Source organism: Procambarus clarkii, chromosome 32 (genome assembly GCF_040958095.1).
Source record: "Procambarus clarkii isolate CNS0578487 chromosome 32, FALCON_Pclarkii_2.0, whole genome shotgun sequence".
NCBI classification, from domain to species: domain Eukaryota; kingdom Metazoa; phylum Arthropoda; class Malacostraca; order Decapoda; family Cambaridae; genus Procambarus; species Procambarus clarkii.
The window spans coordinates 8353457-8375956 of NC_091181.1; the positions used below are offsets into that span (position 1 = coordinate 8353457).

Sequence of the window (22500 nt, forward strand, 5' to 3'; positions counted from 1 at the left end):
GAGAAGAGAGAGAGAGAGGGAGGGAGGGAGGAGGGAGAGAGAGAGAGAGAGAGAGAGAGAGAGAGAGAGAGAGAGAGAGAGAGAGAGAGAGAGAGAGAGAGAGAGAGAGACTGACAGTTAATATTCATTCAGTGTGGTTGTTAAAATCAGGATAAATTAAATAAATTCACGTTTAATCATGTTTTATGTTTTGTTAATACAAAATATTGCCGTCGTATTTAGCTTGAATTTCATATTAGTTACAATAATTCGATATTTTGTGTTTACTTTTAAGCATCCACATCTCTCTCTATTATCAATGGCATTTACTTCCATTTACAAGATCTAGAATGTTCTTGCAAGTTCCAACTCTGACAAATGTTGGCTCACATAACTGACTGTTCATATTGTGGGACGTTTAGGTTGTGGCTCTGGAAACTGTTGACTCAATTTCAGACTTTTTTTTTTGTTTCATTTCTGTCATATTTTGGTTCCATTGGTTCCAGCTCTGGCACTAATTGGAACCTGCTCTTGCACATGTTTTTTTTTATGCTCTGGTACTTGCTCTTTCCAGGAGGAATAATTTAGGAAAAAGAACCATATATTTGCAGGTTTGTGACAATATTTGCGACTTTCATGTTACATGCACTGACGTAGCAGCAGAGGGCAGTGAACAAAAGGAATGGTACAAAAATTAAAGAGGCAGAGGCAGACTCGGTTCAAAGCATTAAACATAGATATAATAGAACCCAATATCGTATGGAGCATGTTCACCAGTTCACAGAATGCACAGATTTGTATTCTTACATCTGTCTTGAATCCTGATTGTCATTAGTTCCAAACAGAGAATGAAAAGTCCTGAACCGTATCCAACAGTAAGAATGACGAAAATCCCCTGAAATATAACAAGAAGAGTTATTTAACGAGGAAAAATTAAATGCTTTTGTTGATATTATATAAAATATGAGTCCAATAATGGTAGAGATATTTTTTTTCTTTCAGAGTTCCTGCAGTTAAACACAACGTAAAAATGCCTTTACCCAAACATTACTCAAGGAAAGTGGAGCCTTGACTGTGATGCTCGTTGGGACATTGAGACATATGGTGGAGTTTGGCTCAGAGTCCATCAACCACTTGAAGAACAACCCAGCCTCCGTTGCAATCGTTATTCTGCGAATAAGAAAATAAACATCGGAAATACACACACTTATGATTTTTTAGCAAAACGAATTTAATAATCAACCAGGACACATTCATAGAATATCAGTTTATTCAAGAATAATATCTTGATACACCGTGAAGAGGGCTAGACATCGACAAACCTACAGTGTTAAGACGTTACACTTTAAGTGGGCACATATGCCCTCATGGCACTTTCGCTATAAACTATCCTTGAAGAAGCCCGTGAGAAATAAATTAGGGATAAATGGAAGAGAACATATATCTTCGACATTAACTTTGGTTAGCGCTGATTTTTATCAAAAGTACAGAATTTAGTGCAATACATTACATTCAGTGAAACATGATTTGTTTACCTATTATTAAGAGCTGGGATAATTGGGTTGTCCTTCGAAGAAATCATTCCTAAAATCAAGGGTAAAAATCCCTCTCTTGACGAATAAAACGAACACTTGCCTGAAATGTAGAAATTTTAAATGTATATTTTTGTCTTATTTTATTTATATATACAGAAGTTCATACATTCTTGTAGAGCCACTAACATGCATATCGTTTTGGGCAAATCCTTAATCTTAATTTTCCCTGGAATATGACCTGCCAAATAATTTAGCAACCAAGTACCCATTCAATTAAATCACAATGGCGTAATATATCAATGAAAATTATTTTGAGGCAACTGAGGGACTTGAACTTGCGACCAGGTGATTCGCAGATGCCTGCCTTAACCACTCGGCCACAATGGTACAAAAAGTTTACAAATACCAGAACTCTACTGAGTCCTCTGAGAATTTCTGGAGGCCCCAAACCAGAGCCCAACCAGGGTTTTCTAACCAACGTGACCTCTTGTGATTTCATTGTGATCTGACTGCGGCATAAGAGTGTTGACGCCATTAGTGTAGGATCGAGTGTGATCGGGTATGCTAGAAAACCCTGGTTCAGCTCCGTTTTGGGGTATCCATAAGTTCCCAGAGGACTCAGGAGAATTCTGGGTTCGTCATTTTTTGTACCATCTTGGCTGATTGGGAGTATTTTACAGTTGGGGGAGAGTTGCCGTTTGTTGAATAATAAAAATATTTTCAGGCTGTTATATTGTAACTTGAATTTTAGTAAATTGTAAATAATTTTAATGTTGTGTTTGCTATCACTCCTTCTTCATTTATCTGTATGTTTACTAAGCCCCAAACAATATTGAGTAAGTATCGGCCTGGACAACTATACCACTGCGACAAGAAGAAATTATCAAACCTAAGGTGAGTACACGGGCAGATTTGACGACCTTAAAACTATGTTACCTTTGTGGAGGGCAAGCCGGCCGAGTGGTATATTAGTTCTTTGTGTCAGCGGGCGTTTTGGATGTAGATACTAGAGCAGTCGGCTTACCTTATTTGCAACGGAAGCAAGGCCGGGTTCAGGGAACTATAACCCAGTGGGCGACTAAAATGCTCCCCCTGGGTGGTCAGTGGCACCAAGAGAGGAGGAGTTAGACCTGAGACGAGAGCTAGAGTGAGTGAGTAACACAGTACTCGCATATGGCTATTCGCTAAACAAATATTATCACTCAACGCACTCTACGATCCGCAACATACTTGACGACCTTGCCAGGATATGAACTGAGGTTCCATTCTGAATTTTAAGTGATGCTCAGTGTTTATTCAGGCAAATAAGGAGAGTGAAGATGGAGGTGAACAAGTTGATTGAATTTATTGAGTCACGAGATGAAAGTGTGCTTGAGAGCTGCACTAAGGACCAGCTTCGACAAGTGGCAGACCACTTTCGCATTAAGCTTACGTCGTCTAGAGTGGCAGAGAGGCGGTTGGAGATTGTTTCTCAGCCGAAGGCACGAAAAGAGACCAAAAAATTCCTTAACAATCCAAGGAACCTGCCGGTGCTGGGGTTGCACACAGTGACGACGAGAGCAGTGTGAACTCAAGTGGAAGCCGAAAGAGCGTGAAGCTGGAGATGTTGAGACTGCAGCTGAAGTCACAGCGGGTGGAATATCAGGTGCAGCTGCAACGAGAGGAACGAGAAGGAAGCGCAGCTACAGAGAGAAGAAGGTAATCGACAAGGGCAACGGGAAGAGCAAGATAAACAATTGCAGCTGCAGTGGGAGGAACGTGAAGGACAGCTGCATCGGGTGTAACGGGAGTGTAAAGCATAGCTGCAGCGGGAAGAGCGTGAACGTGAGGTACAGCTGCAGTGGTAGGAATGTGAGCGTGAGGCCCAGCTGCATTGGGAGGAACATAAAGAGCAGCTACAGCAGGAAGAGCGAGAGCATGTAGCGCACCTACAGCCTCATCAAGAGAAAACGGTTCTGATGCGCAAAGAACGTAGATTGATTCAGCCTCCTGTCCACGAGGACGATCATCATATTGGGGAGATTTTGTACCCCAGGAGACGGAAAGGTTGTTCAACAACTTTGATAGGGTCGTGACCTTGAGGGGGAGGCCGGAGGAGGATTGGTAATACAGGTTGACTGAAGAAGCCAGGGAGGCCTATAAAATGATGGACATGAGGAGTGTGTTATCTACGACGCAGTGAAGAGATTGGTATCTTGAGGTTATCTTGAGGTTATCTTGAGATGCAGGCGATGAGTCACAATAACGTGGCTGAAGTATGTTGACCAGACCACACACTAGAAGTTGAAGGGACGACGACGTTTCGGTCCGTCCTGGATCATTCTCAAGTCGATTGTGATGAGGAGGTAGGGACAGGCAATACTCCCCATGTCGTCGTCCCTTCAACTTCTAGTGTGTGGTCTGGTTATCGTGAGATGATTTCGGGGCTTTTTAGTGTCCCCGCGGCCCGGTCCTAGACCAGGCCTCCACCCCCAGGAAGCAGCCCGTGACAGCTGACTGACACCCAGGTACCTATTTTACTGCTAGGTAACAGGAGCATAGGGTGAAAGAAACTCTGCCTATTGTTTCTCGCCGGCGCCCGGGATCGAACCCGGGACCACAGGATCACAGTCCAGCGTGCTGTCCGCTCGGCCGACCGGCTCCCGGTCGGAAGGTACTGCGAAGGTACTGGAAGGTACTGCGTTCCTTCCAACTGACACCCGAGTCAGCACAGAAAGAGGTTTCGCGAGTACACGAGAACACTGGGAAGGACCTTGCGGAAACCTCCAGGAAGCTTGATAATAGGTTCCTCAATTGGTTGAAGTCTTAGGAGGTCGAGACTTAAAAGGACTTGATGCAGCTAATGGTGGTGGTGACGTTCATTTCTTTACTCCACGCGGAAGCTAGGCTGAGGATTATGGAAGTAGGCATCAAAGACTTGTGGGCAGCAGCTGACAGGGCGGATATGTTCCGCTCTCAGAGGGAGAGCCAACACAGGCGATCCACCCACAGGGATGACAAACACCCGTGGAAGAGCCATGTGGAAATTAAGAGTGAAATGGATTTGATGTGTCATATTACTCGAGGAGCAAATCCCAAGACCAGGTAAGCATTCGAGAGCCTGACAGGAAGCCTCAGAGTAGCAACAAAGGTGCGAGTCATGGTGCAGGAACCTCGACCAGGAAGTACGCGGCTGGGAGTTCAATGAGGACCCAGAGTGCGACGTCACAGAGAGGAATGTCCAGGTGACTGGGAGAGGTCCTCCCAGAGTGGGACCATGTTTCAACTGTGGAGTGAAAGGGCACTATGCCCAAGAGTGTGACCAACCCAGCAATACTCTGGGCCTATCCATGGAAGAGGAGAGGGTAGTTTTTCATACCTTTTATGTGAACGGGCCAGACATGAAAGGCTGGAAAATGAAGCTGGGTCACCACCCCATGGTTTTTTGGGGACATTGAAGTCTGGGGAGACGGATCCTGTCGACGTTGCGATACAGGGGCTGTTGTGAGCTTGGTGACTGTGAAGATTCTACCCAAAGATTTTAATGAACGCCCTGTGAGAGCTCGTTAACCGGCCGCTAAACCCCCTTCTTGACGTTAAACTGAGATGATTTCGGGGCTTAGCGTCCCGCGGCCCGGTCCTCGACCAGGCCTCCTTTTAGTTACCCCCCCCCCCTCCAGAAAGCAGCCCGTAGCAGCTGTCTAACTTCCAGATACCTATTTATTGCTAGGTAACACGGGCATGAGGGTGAAAGAAACATTTTGCCCATTTGTCTCTGCCTCCACCGGGAATCGAACCCGGAACCTCAGGACTACGAATCCAAAGTGCTGTCTACTCAGCTGTCATAGCGACCCAGATAAATAACAGACGCCCCTGTTCATAAATAAAAAACGGTTTACGTACGACTCACAACCTGTCCCACAGCAGCCAGGCTGCTTAAAGCTGCCTTCGTCCTTCAAGATGCATTAATCAATTTTAATGTACTGTGTATTAATATTAGGTTTGTTCTCACCCTGTGGGAGCAGTGAAGTTTCACAGCGTCGGGAAGAAATTCAGGTTACCCCTAGAAGAGATGCAACCCATCGCCAAATATGGAGTCGAAAGGTCTACTCTAGGTTACTGCTTAAGCACATCCAGATGATACTGGGTAACGACCTGCCTAGTTGGGCCAAGAAGGGAGATATGCCAGGCCGAGGTAAGATCACGTCGTGGAAGGTGTTGGGCGACTCGACCGATAATAAGGGAGCCACCTGCCCTGAAGATGATGTTGCCAGCAAGGACGATAAAGGTGAGAGTGCAGAGTGTTGGTAATTTCCAACCCCCAAATGCTAACCCTTACTGCAATAATATTAATTAATTGTACTAGGAATTCATATTTACTAACATTACTAATAAGTAGCCTCATACAGCAAATTCTTACTAATAACGGGGGCAAGTATTGCGTCAGTTGCCCGGCTCCCTCGAGAATGAATTATATATTTTCATGAATCAAATTACATTCAAAATAACCTTGCATTATTTATTAAGGAATATCGATTGGTAATAGATTTATTTTTATTTAGCAAATTATATAGCAGATTATTGGAAATAATTTTATACTGCTGCGATCAGCTGTTCCAGTAAACAAAGCGATGAACTGAATTTGCACTATGAATATTTCTCGTCCATCTAACGTCATTCAGATTAAATGATTTACACAGCGAGAAATAATCTGCTGTTATATAAAGCACTTTATTATGACTTAAATTAATGTCAGTAATGTTTCCATCCATTCGGAAATTAGAATAAAGTATAGCGAATAATTCCCCAAGTTTCCAACATTTGGCGCTAGATGGAGCGCACATCACTCACTAGCAAGGAGACTTGGCAGAGATAGACGCCATTACGATCTAGTGGCCTGGAGCTGATCCTTATTATCGACCAAATGGAGGAGCATCCGTGCAGTAACCAGCTTCGGATCGATTCGACAGCTTCCATAAGATTACAGACACCACATCCAACAAGGCTGAGTACCACATTCATACTAATTTGTCCATTTTTTTATGTTTATGTTGGTGCCTTGTTGTTATACAACATACAATAAAAAAACTCCCGTAAGTGTCATTATCATATTCTAACACCAATAATATCTATCAGCATATTGCCACATATATGAATATATGTGGGAATATGTACTCATAGATGGAAATTACATATGATTCATATTTCAGCATGGAGTTAGTTGCAAGGAAATTGTAAGTCAGCCTGTATAATCACGTGTCGCCAAAGATAACTGACTCGTACAGGACTAAACTGGTCATAGCTGCTGGACGCAATCTACATTCAACTTTTGCAGTTAAGCCATTAACTGTTTCCATTTGTAGTTAACATATTAACCCATGTCTTATTATTTCTAATGATTTATGCACATGTTATTTCCATATAATCTGTAGACTAACATAGAATTTACCCCCCAAAAGATGTGTATGGGAATTACTCTATTTAAACCGAAGTTTTACAGTCCACGTCTCTAAATTCATTATGCATTAATTATCAAATTTATTATTAGAAAATCCTTAGGTCATAGATTTCAGAGCCACAAACATTTTTATGGTCTTTAGGAATCTATGAATAATATTATATACCGGAGTAGAAATCCCCCACACAAAGGGGTCGTCGGAGGTTGTGGAGAACCCCGGCGAGGACCTGTTTCTAAACCTAATGTTACCTGTGGAAAAGGAGTGGCAGCAGTTCAAGCGCCTGGGGTGAAGAAGAGCGGCTGCTGTGGGAAGAGCAAGAGCATGCAGCCCAGCTACAGCTTCAGCAAACGAAAACGAAGATATTAGAGGCGAACCATATATAGGAACTGATGCACATAGAACGGGATTTTACTCAGCCTCCTGTCCATCGGGATGATCACCATATTAGGGAGCGTGGCCTCCCTGCTTTCGTACCACAAGAGGTGGAATGTTTCTTCAACCACTTTGAAAGGGTCGAGGCCTTGAAGAGGTGGCCCGAGGAGGAAGAGCTGCATGCCGCCCTCCCCGCATCTTCGAGTGTGAGCAAAGCGAGCTCATTTGGTATGTGAAGGGCAACGTGGTGGAGCCACGACACACTGTACCTTACGCCAACAAACTGAAGAGTGGTTCGGGCATGATGGACCACCGCGGCAGGATCCAGGGGAGCTGCAGAGAAGTGGCTGGGCCTTACTACAAACATAGGATGGTTCCTACAGTGAAGAGACTGAAATGAATAAACAAGGATGTGTACCGAATGAAGTGTGGAGGATGCCACTGGAATGGTCCGAGGAAGAAGGGTAGGAAGTTGTAGGCTAATGGGAGGTGCCAGTCTAGAATGAGGTGTACTTGGGCGACTAGAAAGCCTTGTGCGGAAGAGAGAGAACGTTGCTAGATGGAGGAAAGGTAGATGTCGCTGTGAAGAGACAACGCCCTTACAATAGAAGTGGAGCCGGAAAGAGAGAAGGCGTGCAAAGAACGAAGCATGAGTGGAACTGAAGCAGAACAGTAGGACACCGTGGGAGTGAAGGAGTACCTCCGAGTGCAAGACGTGGTGGAGGCACTACGTGCACTAACCCTAGTAGTGGTAATGAGTTGTGGTGGCGTACTCGGTGATTTGCGGGGGAAGTCTCTCTCCAGGTGTTCTGGAAACACTACTCTCACCCGTTCCTATGCAAGGTGGAGGAATGATGTTGATGACTGGCGAGGTGGTTCGGGGCCATGCCACAGACTGCAGCCTATCCTCTAAACGAAGACCCAAAGTCCATTCCATGCACCAGCCAAATCCCCCGTTTATGAATGAAAAACGGTTTACACACGATTCACAACTGATGACGTTTGAACACTTCCGGAACAAGTGCTCCACTGGGGAAATTTGTTTGAACCACAATGCTGTAAATGCTTTACTTGTGACCTACAAAAATATAAATAATCGCCAACAGTACCAAAACACCTAACTTAACCTAAACAGGGCCTAAATATGAACAATATTGGAAAATAAAATATTATTAATTTAAATTTGAGAAAATATCTGTTTTGGATGAATAGCATGTTAAAATTCATGAATGTCTTTGGGGTCTCAGAGCTCCGCATAAACGAACAAACCCACAACAGCAATGTCAGGAAGCGGCAAGGGAGGCAAAGTGAAGGGTAAGTAAAAAAAAAAAATGTCCAATCTGCGGTGGAAAGGCCACCGAACTTACAAGCCTCCTCTCTACACATTCAGATACTTTTGCCAGAATTTCATCACCCCATTCTTCTTCCTCCCACATCCTCACCAAGCTCTTTGGACAACAAACATCAAAAGTTTGGGGTCGACCTCTGGATGGAATAGACTTGGTGTGAGGACGAGTTGCAGACTGAAGAAGAAGTACATCGGGGACGGAGAGATCAAGATCATCGGTTGCCTTCTCTGGTGCTGGCTATTCAGTATGCTTTTATTTTAGAGAGGGAGGTATATTGCGGAGTCCACCTAGTAATCTCTTCTCCCGTTTGGTAAGAGTCTTACTCCCCCAATTGTAAATATCTAGATGCAGCCTAGTTTAATTATATACCTTAAAAAGAAGCAAGAGGCCAAAAAGTGAAAGCATTTGTGTTTTAAGTTTGAATATGGGGTAAAGGCGGAGGAGCGATTCCACCATAAAATGGCAGTTCAACTTGGAAAGGGAGGTTTTTCGCCCAAGAATACTCTAGAGGATTTTGGTACTGGGTTGCAAAGGGGATGTGATTGGTCAGTAGCAGGGGCCAGGTTGACCAATCGGGAAGCGCCTCGGGCGCTTCCCGATTTGTCCTTAGCTTTGCTGGATTGGTCCCTACCTTTGGAAAGCTAGGGACCAAATAGTCCCTACCTTTAGACAGAGCTAAGTCTCTAGAAGGACGAATTCTCGAGCAGTTCTCGAGAGACTAGAAGATGAGCTTCCAGTCGACTTCCGAGGAAGTGTACAGGAGCTAGTTACTGAAATATGTTCAATTGAGGATCACTGACAGTGGAGTTCCAAGTTTGTCTAGAGAGGCGACGTTGGGGGGCTGAGGTGCAACCCGCGGGCCGTTCTGAAGTGAGGAGATGCGTAAAGAAACTCTGGTGGCGAAGTCCTGGTTCAATGAAGCCGTGACAACAACTGGGGCGTAAACAGTTGTACTTCACATCTCTAGGGTAGAAGAGACGTGAACCAGTATCCCAGTTTGGGGACACTAGGGAGGACAGGAGACATTTGCTGCCTCCTAATTGACCAACAGAGGAACTCAGTGCTAAGGAGTAGCCTATCTATCTGAGAAGGAGACCAACCGAGGCACTACTGAGGTAGGAACCAACTGAGGGGAGACCTACTTCAGTATCATGGAGTCCTGGAGGGAGTTACACTTCGCCGCTACGATCTGTGGGGGACAACAGCATCCAGGCGTGATTAATAAGGTATAAAAATTGTACTCCCATTCCCCTTTGTTGTTAGGCAGTGTGTATTAAATATTAAGTGTATGAGGCGAGAATTTAGGTGAGGTGAAAGGCCCTGTTGTGTGATTCCAAACATGCGGTGAAACTATACGTTATTATGACAATGTTGACACCATCTGTTGAGTGCACCCATTTTCAGTTCATTGGTGGAAAGCTCTGATCTTCTTGACTCCTACGTTGTTTTTTCTTACTCTTCATCTTTTAGTCCTCAAATGTGATGTGGGTGGTACCTTGGTCGACAGGAAGCAGTTCACCCCTAAAGCAATCCTGAACTCAAGATGTGTTCCAGTGGGAACAAGTGGGCCGAGTCTGTGAAGACTGTGATTTGTCAGTGTTACCTAGTGAGTTATTAGTGTTTGGATCGATGTATCCTGAGATGGCCAAGTTGAGATATGAGACGGAATTAATGTACGTCTGTTAAGGATTGTTATTGTTGAAACTTGTATGGAAGCTAGCCACAGTGTTGCTGGAGACCCCCTGCCAGTGTGTTGCTGGAGACCTGGCAGTGTGTTGCTGGAGACCTGGCAGTGTGTTGCTGGAGACCTGTCAGTGTGTTGCTGGAGACCTGGCAGTGTGTTGCTGGAGACCTGGCAGTGTGTTGCTGGAGACCTGGCAGTGTGTTGCTGGAGACCTGGCAGTGTGTTGCTGGAGGATAAAAGTGGTGTTTTGACACCGTGATGATACTGTAGAAGACTGGCCCATGATTTACTGAAGGAGGTAACTCGCCGGCATGAGTACCATAGAACAGAGATTCAGGGAAAGCACCTTGAGTGGTGTACGATAGAAGACAGAAATGAATTCGCCGGGTTAGATCGCAGACGTTCGTTTGTAGTATCCTGTGTGAAAGTGACACCTGCGATATTATAATATGTACATATGTAAGAAGTGTATATAGTTAAGAAGTACACATGTGATGGGTTTGTTTAATGTTGTTTACCCCAATTCCCGTTTGAATGACTATTAGTTCCAGTTCTCAATAATTTGCCTATGACTCTGGGTTGGATCAACAAAAAAGAGGCTCTAAGGCCCATAGAATGTTTGATAGAAAGTTTGAAATGAAAAGAACCCGGTTACTGGCTAAGTGATGGCCGTAACATTTATTCATTTAAGACTAACACTTTATCTATTTATTATTTATGTGGAGTCAAGGTGTATTTATATTTCTTAAGGAAGTTTCAAATGACCAAATGTTCTAGAAAACGGTTAGAGAGAAGAAAATAGCCTCGCATATAATAATCTGCAGAGACTGTTGGAGTGTTGCCATATCGTCAATGACTCTCGCAGGATTGTTGCCATATGTAAAATTATTGATATATTTTCAGGACATTATTTTGCAGTTTTAATTTTAGTAAACGGTGAATAATTTTATTGTTATATTTGCTTCCTCTCCTTCTCCATTTCTCTGTTTCTCTGAGGTTTACTGATCACTAAACAATAATAAATAAGTATTGGACTGAAAGAATATACCACTGACAAAAAGAATTTATGTACTCTAAGGTGAGTACAGGTCAGATTGGCAACCTTAATACTCTTTTATCTCTGTGGAGGGCAAGCCGGCTGAGTGGAGCCTAGTTCTTGTATCTGCGGGCATTTTGGATGTAGATACGGGAAGCAGTCTGCTTACCTTACTTTCCACCAGGGTGTTACGAAAAAGGTATTTACCTGATTCCTAACTATTGAAATGTATGCTTAATTATACATTCACCACACATCATTTTGCCATGTACTACACATTTCCCATATTTCTGTTCTCAGTTCATAAATAATAAGATATATTATCATCATTATGTTGTGCGCTTGACATTTATTAAATTTTACCCTGTTAAATCTTATTTTATGAGCATTTATCAGAGGAGCAGGCATACGAGTGGATCAATATTAGACGGGAAATTTCACGTGCGCTTGTGGGCTAACTGTTACCAGTTTTTGCATTGTATTCCATTTACTATTATTTTCCTTATGAGTAGTATAATATTTTTAATTGTTATTCCAGAATGAATAAGATATTCATATAAGATACAGTACTTGTGTTTATTAGTGTTTGAGAGTGATTATCTCAGTATGGCAGTGGCTATTAATGATGTTTTGTCAGTCGTGTTTTGGCTATTGTGAGTATGAGCCAGGCTTATGTGTGAGGAGATGGGGGCGACAACCCGTCCTCAACTCAAGTCCATTACATCCAGCAGGCTACCCCTCAGAAGCATTCGTAAATTTTAACATGCTGTTCATTCAAAACGGGAATTTTCTCAAATATAATTAATCTATATCAATAAAAAATGTAAATATTCGTTTGTTCAAAATCGCTAATGACATTAATAATGACTGGAATCGCTAATGAAATTCCTGACAGGATTTTTTTTATAACAGTGCCATCTGTTGGAAGTAAGAGCAACACATGCTGTAATCTCCGAAAGTTCTTTATCAATTGCTTTGAAATTTTGAAACAACGTTCCATTTGAATACGCACATTTTTTTTATATACCTACTATATATATGCCTCGTACTATATATAGGGGCCTCGTATAGCCTGGTGGATAGCGCGCAGGACTCGTAATTCTGTGGCGCGGGTTCGATTCCCGCATGAGGCAGAAACAAATGGGCAAAGTTTCTTTCACCCTGAATGCCCCTGTTACCTAGCAGTAAATAGGTACCTGGGAGTTAGTCAGCTGTCACGGGCTGCTTCCTGGGGGTGGAGGCCTGGTCGAGGACCAGGCCGCGGGGACACTAAAGCCCCGAAATCATCTCAAGATAACCTCAAGATGCCACACTTGTGGCAGGTAAACACATTTTTTTTCAAACATTACCATCTGTTGCATGTAATAGCAACTCACATTAAACTAAATATGTTACAATTCTATTTCAATGTTTCTGATTGCATTGATAAATTGAATTTTCATAGATTTCAATTTTTCTATTTTGATTTAATTATTTTGTGTGACATTGCGTTGGAATTGAGCTGTGTTGTTTACCATACCATTCATATTGTAATAATAAGTATAGATGCCACACCTGTAACAGGTAAAAACATTTTTTTAAGAAACAGTGCTATCTGTTGTTGCACGTAATAGCAACATTTGCTATACTAAATATATTACGATTTACTTGCATTGTTTCCGATTGCATTCATAAATTTAATTTTCATAGATTTCAATTTATTTTCATTTGATTTAGTTATTTGGTGTGACATTGCATCGGAATTGAGTAGTGTTGTTTACCATTCTGTTCATTTCGTCAGTATAAGTATAGATGCCACCCCTGTGACAGACAGAAGCATGCTTTTTATGAAAAAACAGCACCATCTGTTGCATGTAAGAGCAACACACACACTCTATATTAAATATGTTACGATTCCATTTCAGTGTTTCCGATTTCATTGAGAAATTGAATTTTCGTAGATTTCGATTATTTTCATTTTTATTTAATTATTTTGTGTAACGTTGCGTTGGAAATGAGCTGTGTTGTTTACCATACGGCTCATTTTGTAAGTTTAGGTTGTTTTCAGTGTTTTTAGGGGTACCACCACTGGTTTAATTAAAGGGACCCACATCCTCGAAGAAGAAAATATTCGAAGAAGAAAATATAATAAAATAAGAAAAAAAGTGTTCAGAGGAGACCTTGTGGATTCTAACTGAATACTTTAATCTTTTCCTCTCCTACCACCCCTATTATTTTTTTTAATATTTTTTATTTGATTTTATTGCAATGCTACAGTTTACAGAAAACACACACTTATATTACAATATAACAATCAGTGTTCGAAGACCTCGTCCAGCTCTTCGGGGTCGGGTGCGTACCCAAGATACAGCACGCATTTCCCCTCTGAACAGCGACACTCAGGCGCTGGAACATGAAATTGGCCGCTCTTGGGTCTTTAGTTTTCCCAATGAGTTCCTCGCCCACCTCCTTCAGGAACTTAAGTGCACATTTACCCCAGGCGCCCAGAGTCTCAGAGCCTATCGGCACGAACCTGTAACAACGTTCTAGATCCCTATACTTGTTAGTGTTCTGGGTCTCCCTGAAGGTGGCCGCGCCGCCTCCCTCAGCTGTGCTGTAAGGTAGATAGTTATCAGCCAATGTAGATGCACACGTATAGTCCCATACGACCTGTTTACCTTCCATCCATGGCTGCAGCGGTGACTCCATCTGGGCGTTTTTGGCTCTTGTCAGGCCTGCACAACTGAGGTTCCCTTTGTGCTGGGCACCCAGCTATAGCCAAACTTCTCTTGATGATGTCATTGACTGCTTCATGTCTGGCAATCTTTCCTTGTGTCTTACGGTGGAGATAGGGGTGGCAAGGCGCAGGCAACACCTATACTAAGGGTCCGATGGTCCAGGCGGGTGCCCAAGTCGGAATTAGGGACTGCCAACAGGAAGTCCCCGGCATGGGACGCTTGCACAGCTAGAAGACGCGCTTTGTCCTTCCTGGAAGCTGCCTCCATCAATGATGTGGCGATGTTTTCCACTATGGAGCAATCCCATTTGGACTGTTTGCAGTCATTTGGAAAAGTCGGTCGAGGGTGAGAGTTGACAAGAGGGTCCCACTGACCGGCTCCTTCCACGAATTTGGGATCATGAACCCCAATGAAGTCTCAGGTATTCCGGTAGTATTTCATGCACTAATTCACCTGTAGCACTGGTCGAGGATAAGAATGCCAGCAATGCTAACTGTGTCGCCTTGCGAATACCTATTCCTCGAGTCTAACTGGAAGCGTTGCTTGGTCCCATTGGTCATCTTGCAGGGAGAGGTTTAACACTTTCATGGTTATTGACCTTAGGAGTGAGTCGTATTCCGTTAATTTTGGACTGTCGAAGGAGCGAGCACACCTTAGGAAATAGGTCAGTCTTGGCAAAGCCAGGCACCTTGTGAGAAGGTACAAAGCATCGTGGGCGTCCAAAACCCCTATTCTTCCCTCCATCCACCTCAGGTCATTCAGCTTTTCTTCGAGGACTGCCTCAATGGCGCTCGAGCCCAGAGGTGCCCCTAGCAGCACACTGTCAGTGGGAGCGATCACTTGGGCTCCTGGCAATATGATTTGCACTGCATCTATGGTTGGTTGATTTCAACCAACCGTAGCATATATTGTTAAATATGACCGAAAAGGTAAGATTAATAATTCAAACACGAATTTTCTCAATATATATGTTTCTTTTCACTGTCGATGGTAATTGAAAAATCAGGTCTCCAAAATTAAATTTTATTTCTAGTCTGACACGACATTTGAACGCGTTTTGTAATAACTTATTGATGGATGAGCAGATTATTGTGATGGTCAAGCGGATTAAGGCGTCCCTGTACATACCAGTTGCGTTGCTCCTGGCAGTATGGGTTCGAGTCACTTTTGGGGTGTGAGTTTTCAGTTGCATATAGTCCTGGGGACCATTCAGGCTTGTTTGCATTTGTGCTTCTCATGTGTTGCCCCAAAAAATGAGGTGATTTGATAAAAATGCTATGCCTAAGATTACCATCCGAGTGCCGGTGGGAAGTGGTTCAAATAGCTTCGGCTATCACTTCCTTTTGTCCGGTCGTGATGGTCAAGCGGATTAAGGTGTCCCTGTACATACCACCCAGCAAACACAAATCATTTAGAAAACGTTCATCTATCTTTTCCCATAGATGTGGGAATGATTTGCATTGAGAATGGTGCAGGAGAGCCTTTGAGAAACTTTTAATAAAAAAATCCAAACACAAAGGTTTTATAATAAATTGTTTTTATACAACTATTTTGTTCCTAATGTATTACAAATAGTTTTTACATGTTTAAATATAAAATTTATGGTGTTTTTTGTAAAATTCATTAATAAATTGTGAATGATATTTATTGGCTCAGTGAAACGTTCAAAATCCATTTAGTTATAATATGATCAGAAAAAAGTAGTTTTCCAAATTTTCTAAAAATCGCTCTTTTTAACACAATTTGACTCCTTATGCATTCCACTAAACACTAATATCATGTTTAAATATATAATTTATGTATTATTCCCCAAGATAATTTATATAAATTATAAAAGTTGCTGGAAAGTGGTGTGAAAGAATCTGAAAACGTTTTGTTGTCTTATATTGGCGTGTTCTTATTAACTATGTCTCAAGTGCACAGTTTATCAAACAAGAAGATTAACATTCGTCAACCCATAAAATCTTATATGTTATCTTGCTGGTGCAAAATGGGTGAATCTTTAAGAACAGCTAGTATCTATATGACAAATGGTGTTTTCCCTAACTCAAACAATGTAGGGTTTATTATTCTACACATATTTCTAATGACTCTTAGATGTTTACATTCTCTGAAGTATAATTGTGAAGGCTGTGTCCATCACAAGTAAGAGTAAGAGTAATTGAGAGTGAGTAAGAGTGAGTAAGAGTGAGTGAGAGTAAGAGTGACTGAGAGTGAGTAAGAGTAAGAGTGACTGAAGGAGAGTAAGAGTGACAGAGTGTGTAAGAGTGAGTGAGACTGAGTAAGAGTGAATGAGAGTGTGTAAGAGTGAGTAAGAGTGATTGAGAGTGGGTAAGAGTGAGTAGGAGTGAGTAGGAATAAGTAAGAGGGAGTGAGAGTGAGTAAGAATGAGTGAGAGTAAGAGTGACTAAGAGTAAGTAAGAGTGAGAGAGTAAGAGTGAGAGTAAGAGTGATTGAGAGTAGGAGTGATTGAGAGTGAGTATGAGAGTGAGTAAGAGTGAGCGAGAGTGGGTAAGTGAGTAAGAGTGACTGAGAGTAAGAGTGACTGAAGGTGAGTGAGAGTGCCAGAGAGTGTGTAAGTGTGAGTAAGAGTGAGTGAGAGTGAGTAAAAGTAAGAGTGAGTGAGAGTAAGAGTGACAGTGAGTAAGAGTGAGTAGGGGTGAGTATGAGAGTAAGAGTGATTGAGAGTGAGAGTAAGAGTGATTGAGAGTTAGAGTGAGAGTAAGAGTGATTGAGAATGAGAGTAAGAGTGATTGAGAATGAGAGTAAGAGTGAGAGTTAGAGTGAGAGTAAGAGTGATTGAGAGTTAGAGTGAGAGTAAGAGTGATTGAGAGTTAGAGTAAGAGTAAGAGTGATTGAGAGTAAGAGTGATTGGGAGTAGGAGTGAGAGTAAGAGTAGGAGTGAGTAAGAGTAAGAATGAGAGTAAGAGTGATTGAGAGTAAGAGTGATTGGGAGTAAGAGTGAGAGTAAGAGTGATTGAGAGTAAGAGTAATTGAGAGTGAGTGAGAGTAAGAGTGATTGAGAGTAAGAGTATGAGAGTAAGAGTGAGAGAGTGAGTATGAATGGGTAAGGGTGACTGAGAGTGAGTAAGAGTGACAGAGTAAGAGTGACTGAGAGTAAGAGTGAGTAAGAGTGAGTATGAGAGTAAGAGTGGGTAAGAGTGAGTAAGGATGACTGAGAGTAAGAGTGAGTAATAGTGCATAAGAGTGATTGAGAGTAAGAGTGAGAGTGATTATGAGAGTGAGTTAAGAGTGTGAGGTGTGAGAGGGTAACTGGCCAGGGAGGCAGGATGTGTGGTCACAGATAGGCCTTGGCTTCGTAATTTCTAATGTTGGTTTTTATATATATGTTGGATTTTTTGTCCTGTTTCAAATTATAATTATTTAGCAGGAATGTAATAAGATATTGCACAGTATTAATGTGACAATAATAAATGCATTATATCCTTGATAATCAAACTTGTTGTTCAAAGATAATATACAATCTTTGAAGGAAACATTTTGAGAGCGCGAGCTGGCAACACTGGGCTGTTGGTGAGAGAGGCACATGGTTAGTTGTGCTCAGACCTTCAGTGGTGAAGGGTGTCAGTGGCCGCCACCAGCCACCACCCGCCACTACCACCACCACCAGCCGCCACCCGCCACCACCACCCACCACCACCCACCACCGCCACCACCACCCACCACAGCCGCCACCACCCATCACCGCCGCCACCACCCATCACAGCCGCAACCACCACCCACCACAGCCGCCACCACCCATCACCGCCGCCACCACCACCCACCACCACCGCCACCACCACCCACCACAGCCGCCACCACCCATAACCTCCACCACCACCACCGCCACCACCCACCACCGCCGCCACCACCACCCACCACCGCCGCCACCACCAGCCGCCACCACCAGCCGCCACCACCAGCCGCCACCACCAGCCGCCACCGCCACCACCAGCCGCCATCACCGCCACCACCAGCTGCCACCACCAGCCGCCACCAGCTGCCACCACCAACTGCCACCAGCTGCCACCGCCACCTGCCGCCACCACCACCACCAGCCGCCATCACCGCCACCACCAGCCGCCATCAGCTGCCACCGCCACCAGCTGCCACCACCACCGCCACCACCAGCCGCCACCACCGCCCGCTATCAGCCGCCACCGCCTGTTGCCACAGTCGCCACCGCCCGCCGCCACCACCAGCCGCCACCACCAGCCGCCACCAGCTGCCACCACCAGCCGCCATCACTGCCACCACCAGCTGCCATCAGCTGCCACCGCAACCAGCCGCCACCGCCACCACCAGCCGCCACCACCGCCCGCCACCAGCTGCCACCGCCACCCGCCGCCACCACCACCCACCACCGCCACCACCCACCACCACCAGCCGCCACCCGCCACCACCAGCCACCACCACAGCCGCCGCCACCACCACCACCACCCATCATCGCCGCCACCACCACCACCCATCATCGCCGCCACCACCCATCACCACCGCCACCACCCACCACCGCCGCCACCACCCATCACCGCCGCCACCACCCATCACCGCCGCCACCACCCATCACCGCCGCCACCACCCACCACCACCGCCACCACCCACCACCGCTGCCACCACCCACCACAGCCGCCACCACCCACCACAGCCGCCACCACCCACCACCGCCGCCACGACCGCCCACCAGCCGCCACCACCGCGGTGGGTGGTGGGCGGCTATATATATATATATATATATATATATATATATATATATATATATATATATATATATATATATATATATTATATATATATATATATATATATGCGAACAAGCCTGAATGGTCCCCAGGACATATGCAACTGAAAACTCACACCCCAGAAGTGACTCGAACCCATACTCCCAGAAGCAACGCATCTGGTATGTACAAGACGCCTTAATCCACTTGACCATCACGACCGGACATAATGAGGTGATAGCCGAGGCTATTTGAACCACCCCACCGCCGGCACTCGGATAGTTATCTTGGGCATAGCATTTTACCAAATCACCTCATTCTTTGGGGCAACACGTGAGGAACACAAATGCGAACAAGCCTGAATGGTCCCCAGGACATATGCAACTGAAAACTCACACCCCAGAAGTGACTCGAACCCATACTCCCAGAAGCAACGCATCTGGTATGTACAAGACGCCTTAATCCACTTGACCATCACGACCGGACATAATGAGGTGATAGCCGAGGCTATTTGAACCACCCCACCGCCGGCACTCGGATAGTTATCTTGGGCATAGCATTTTACCAAATCACCTCATTCTTTGGGGCAACACGTGAGGAACACAAATGCGAACAAGCCTGAATGGTCCCCAGGACATATGCAACTGAAAACTCACACCCCAGAAGTGACTCGAACCCATACTCCCAGAAGCAACGCATCTGGTATGTACAAGACGCCTTAATCCACTTGACCATCACGACCGGACATAATGAGGTGATAGCCGAGGCTATTTGAACCACCCCACCGCCGGCACTCGGATAGTTATCTTGGGCATAGCATTTTACCAAATCACCTCATTCTTTGGGGCAACACGTGAGGAACACAAATGCGAACAAGCCTGAATGGTCCCCAGGACATATGCAACTGAAAACTCACACCCCAGAAGTGACTCGAACCCATACTCCCAGAAGCAACGCATCTGGTATGTACAAGACGCCTTAATCCACTTGACCATCACGACCGGACATAATGAGGTGATAGCCGAGGCTATTTGAACCACCCCACCGCCGGCACTCGGATAGTTATCTTGGGCATAGCATTTTACCAAATCACCTCATTCTTTGGGGCAACACGTGAGGAACACAAATGCGAACAAGCCTGAATGGTCCCCAGGACATATGCAACTGAAAACTCACACCCCAGAAGTGACTCGAACCCATACTCCCAGAAGCAACGCATCTGGTATGTACAAGACGCCTTAATCCACTTGACCATCACGACCGGACATAATGAGGTGATAGCCGAGGCTATTTGAACCACCCCACCGCCGGCACTCGGATAGTTATCTTGGGCATAGCATTTTACCAAATCACCTCATTCTTTGGGGCAACACGTGAGGAACACAAATGCGAACAAGCCTGAATGGTCCCCAGGACATATGCAACTGAAAACTCACACCCCAGAAGTGACTCGAACCCATACTCCCAGAAGCAACGCATCTGGTATGTACAAGACGCCTTAATCCACTTGACCATCACGACCGGACATAATGAGGTGATAGCCGAGGCTATTTGAACCACCCCACCGCCGGCACTCGGATAGTTATCTTGGGCATAGCATTTTACCAAATCACCTCATTCTTTGGGGCAACACGTGAGGAACACAAATGCGAACAAGCCTGAATGGTCCCCAGGACATATGCAACTGAAAACTCACACCCCAGAAGTGACTCGACTTCGAATGGTCCTGGGGACCATTCAGGCTTGTTCGCATTTGTGTTCCTCACGTGTTGCCCCAAAGAATGAGGTGATTTGGTAAAATGCTATGCCCAAGATAACTATCCGAGTGCCGGCGGTGGGGTGGTTCAAATAGCCTCGGCTATCACCTCATTATGTCCGGTCGTGATGGTCAAGTGGATTAAGGCGTCTTGTACATACCAGATGCGTTGCTTCTGGGAGTATGGGTTCGAGTCACTTCTGGGGTGTGAGTTTTCAGTTGCATATGTCCTGGGGACCATTCAGGCTTGTTCGCATTTGTGTTCCTCACGTGTTGCCCCAAAGAATGAGGTGATTTGGTAAAATGCTATGCCCAAGATAACTATCCGAGTGCCGGCGGTGGGGTGGTTCAAATAGCCTCGGCTATCACCTCATTATGTCCGGTCGTGATGGTCAAGTGGATTAAGGCGTCTTGTACATACCAGATGCGTTGCTTCTGGGAGTATGGGTTCGAGTCACTTCTGGGGTGTGAGTTTTCAGTTGCATATGTCCTGGGGACCATTCAGGCTTGTTCGCATTTGTGTTCCTCACGTGTTGCCCCAAAGAATGAGGTGATTTGGTAAAATGCTATGCCCAAGATAACTATCCGAGTGCCGGCGGTGGGGTGGTTCAAATAGCCTCGGCTATCACCTCATTATGTCCGGTCGTGATGGTCAAGTGGATTAAGGCGTCTTGTACATACCAGATGCGTTGCTTCTGGGAGTATGGGTTCGAGTCACTTCTGGGGTGTGAGTTTTCAGTTGCATATGTCCTGGGGACCATTCAGGCTTGTTCGCATTTGTGTTCCTCACGTGTTGCCCCAAAGAATGAGGTGATTTGGTAAAATGCTATGCCCAAGATAACTATCCGAGTGCCGGCGGTGGGGTGGTTCAAATAGCCTCGGCTATCACCTCATTATGTCCGGTCGTGATGGTCAAGTGGATTAAGGCGTCTTGTACATACCAGATGCGTTGCTTCTGGGAGTATGGGTTCGAGTCACTTCTGGGGTGTGAGTTTTCAGTTGCATATGTCCTGGGGACCATTCAGGCTTGTTCGCATTTGTGTTCCTCACGTGTTGCCCCAAAGAATGAGGTGATTTGGTAAAATGCTATGCCCAAGATAACTATCCGAGTGCCGGCGGTGGGGTGGTTCAAATAGCCTCGGCTATCACCTCATTATGTCCGGTCGTGATGGTCAAGTGGATTAAGGCGTCTTGTACATACCAGATGCGTTGCTTCTGGGAGTATGGGTTCGAGTCACTTCTGGGGTGTGAGTTTTCAGTTGCATATGTCCTGGGGACCATTCAGGCTTGTTCGCATTTGTGTTCCTCACGTGTTGCCCCAAAGAATGAGGTGATTTGGTAAAATGCTATGCCCAAGATAACTATCCGAGTGCCGGCGGTGGGGTGGTTCAAATAGCCTCGGCTATCACCTCATTATGTCCGGTCGTGATGGTCAAGTGGATTAAGGCGTCTTGTACATACCAGATGCGTTGCTTCTGGGAGTATGGGTTCGAGTCACTTCTGGGGTGTGAGTTTTCAGTTGCATATGTCCTGGGGACCATTCAGGCTTGTTCGCATTTGTGTTCCTCACGTGTTGCCCCAAAGAATGAGGTGATTTGGTAAAATGCTATGCCCAAGATAACTATCCGAGTGCCGGCGGTGGGGTGGTTCAAATAGCCTCGGCTATCACCTCATTATGTCCGGTCGTGATGGTCAAGTGGATTAAGGCGTCTTGTACATACCAGATGCGTTGCTTCTGGGAGTATGGGTTCGAGTCACTTCTGGGGTGTGAGTTTTCAGTTATATATATATATATATATATATATATATATATATATATATATATATATATATATATATATATATATATATGTCGTACCTAGTAGCCAGAACACACTTCTCAGCCTACTATGCAAGGCCCGATTTGCCTAATAAGC

General features: G+C 44.8%; 1 protein-coding gene across 1 annotated transcript in view; it reads right to left on the reverse strand.

Annotated features, from left to right (window-relative positions):
- Positions 1-301: 301 nt before the first annotated feature.
- The window catches only part of LOC138370395 (probable glutamate receptor), a 112619-nt gene continuing 90420 nt past the window's right edge, over positions 302-22500 (reverse strand). The window contains exons 9-11 of the mRNA XM_069334753.1: positions 1515-1614; positions 1020-1149; positions 302-874 (exon numbers count right to left, since the gene is read on the reverse strand). Coding sequence (XP_069190854.1) covers positions 758-874; positions 1020-1149; positions 1515-1614 — 347 coding nt within the window. The 3' untranslated portion in view covers positions 302-757. The remainder of the gene's footprint in view (positions 875-1019; positions 1150-1514; positions 1615-22500) is intronic.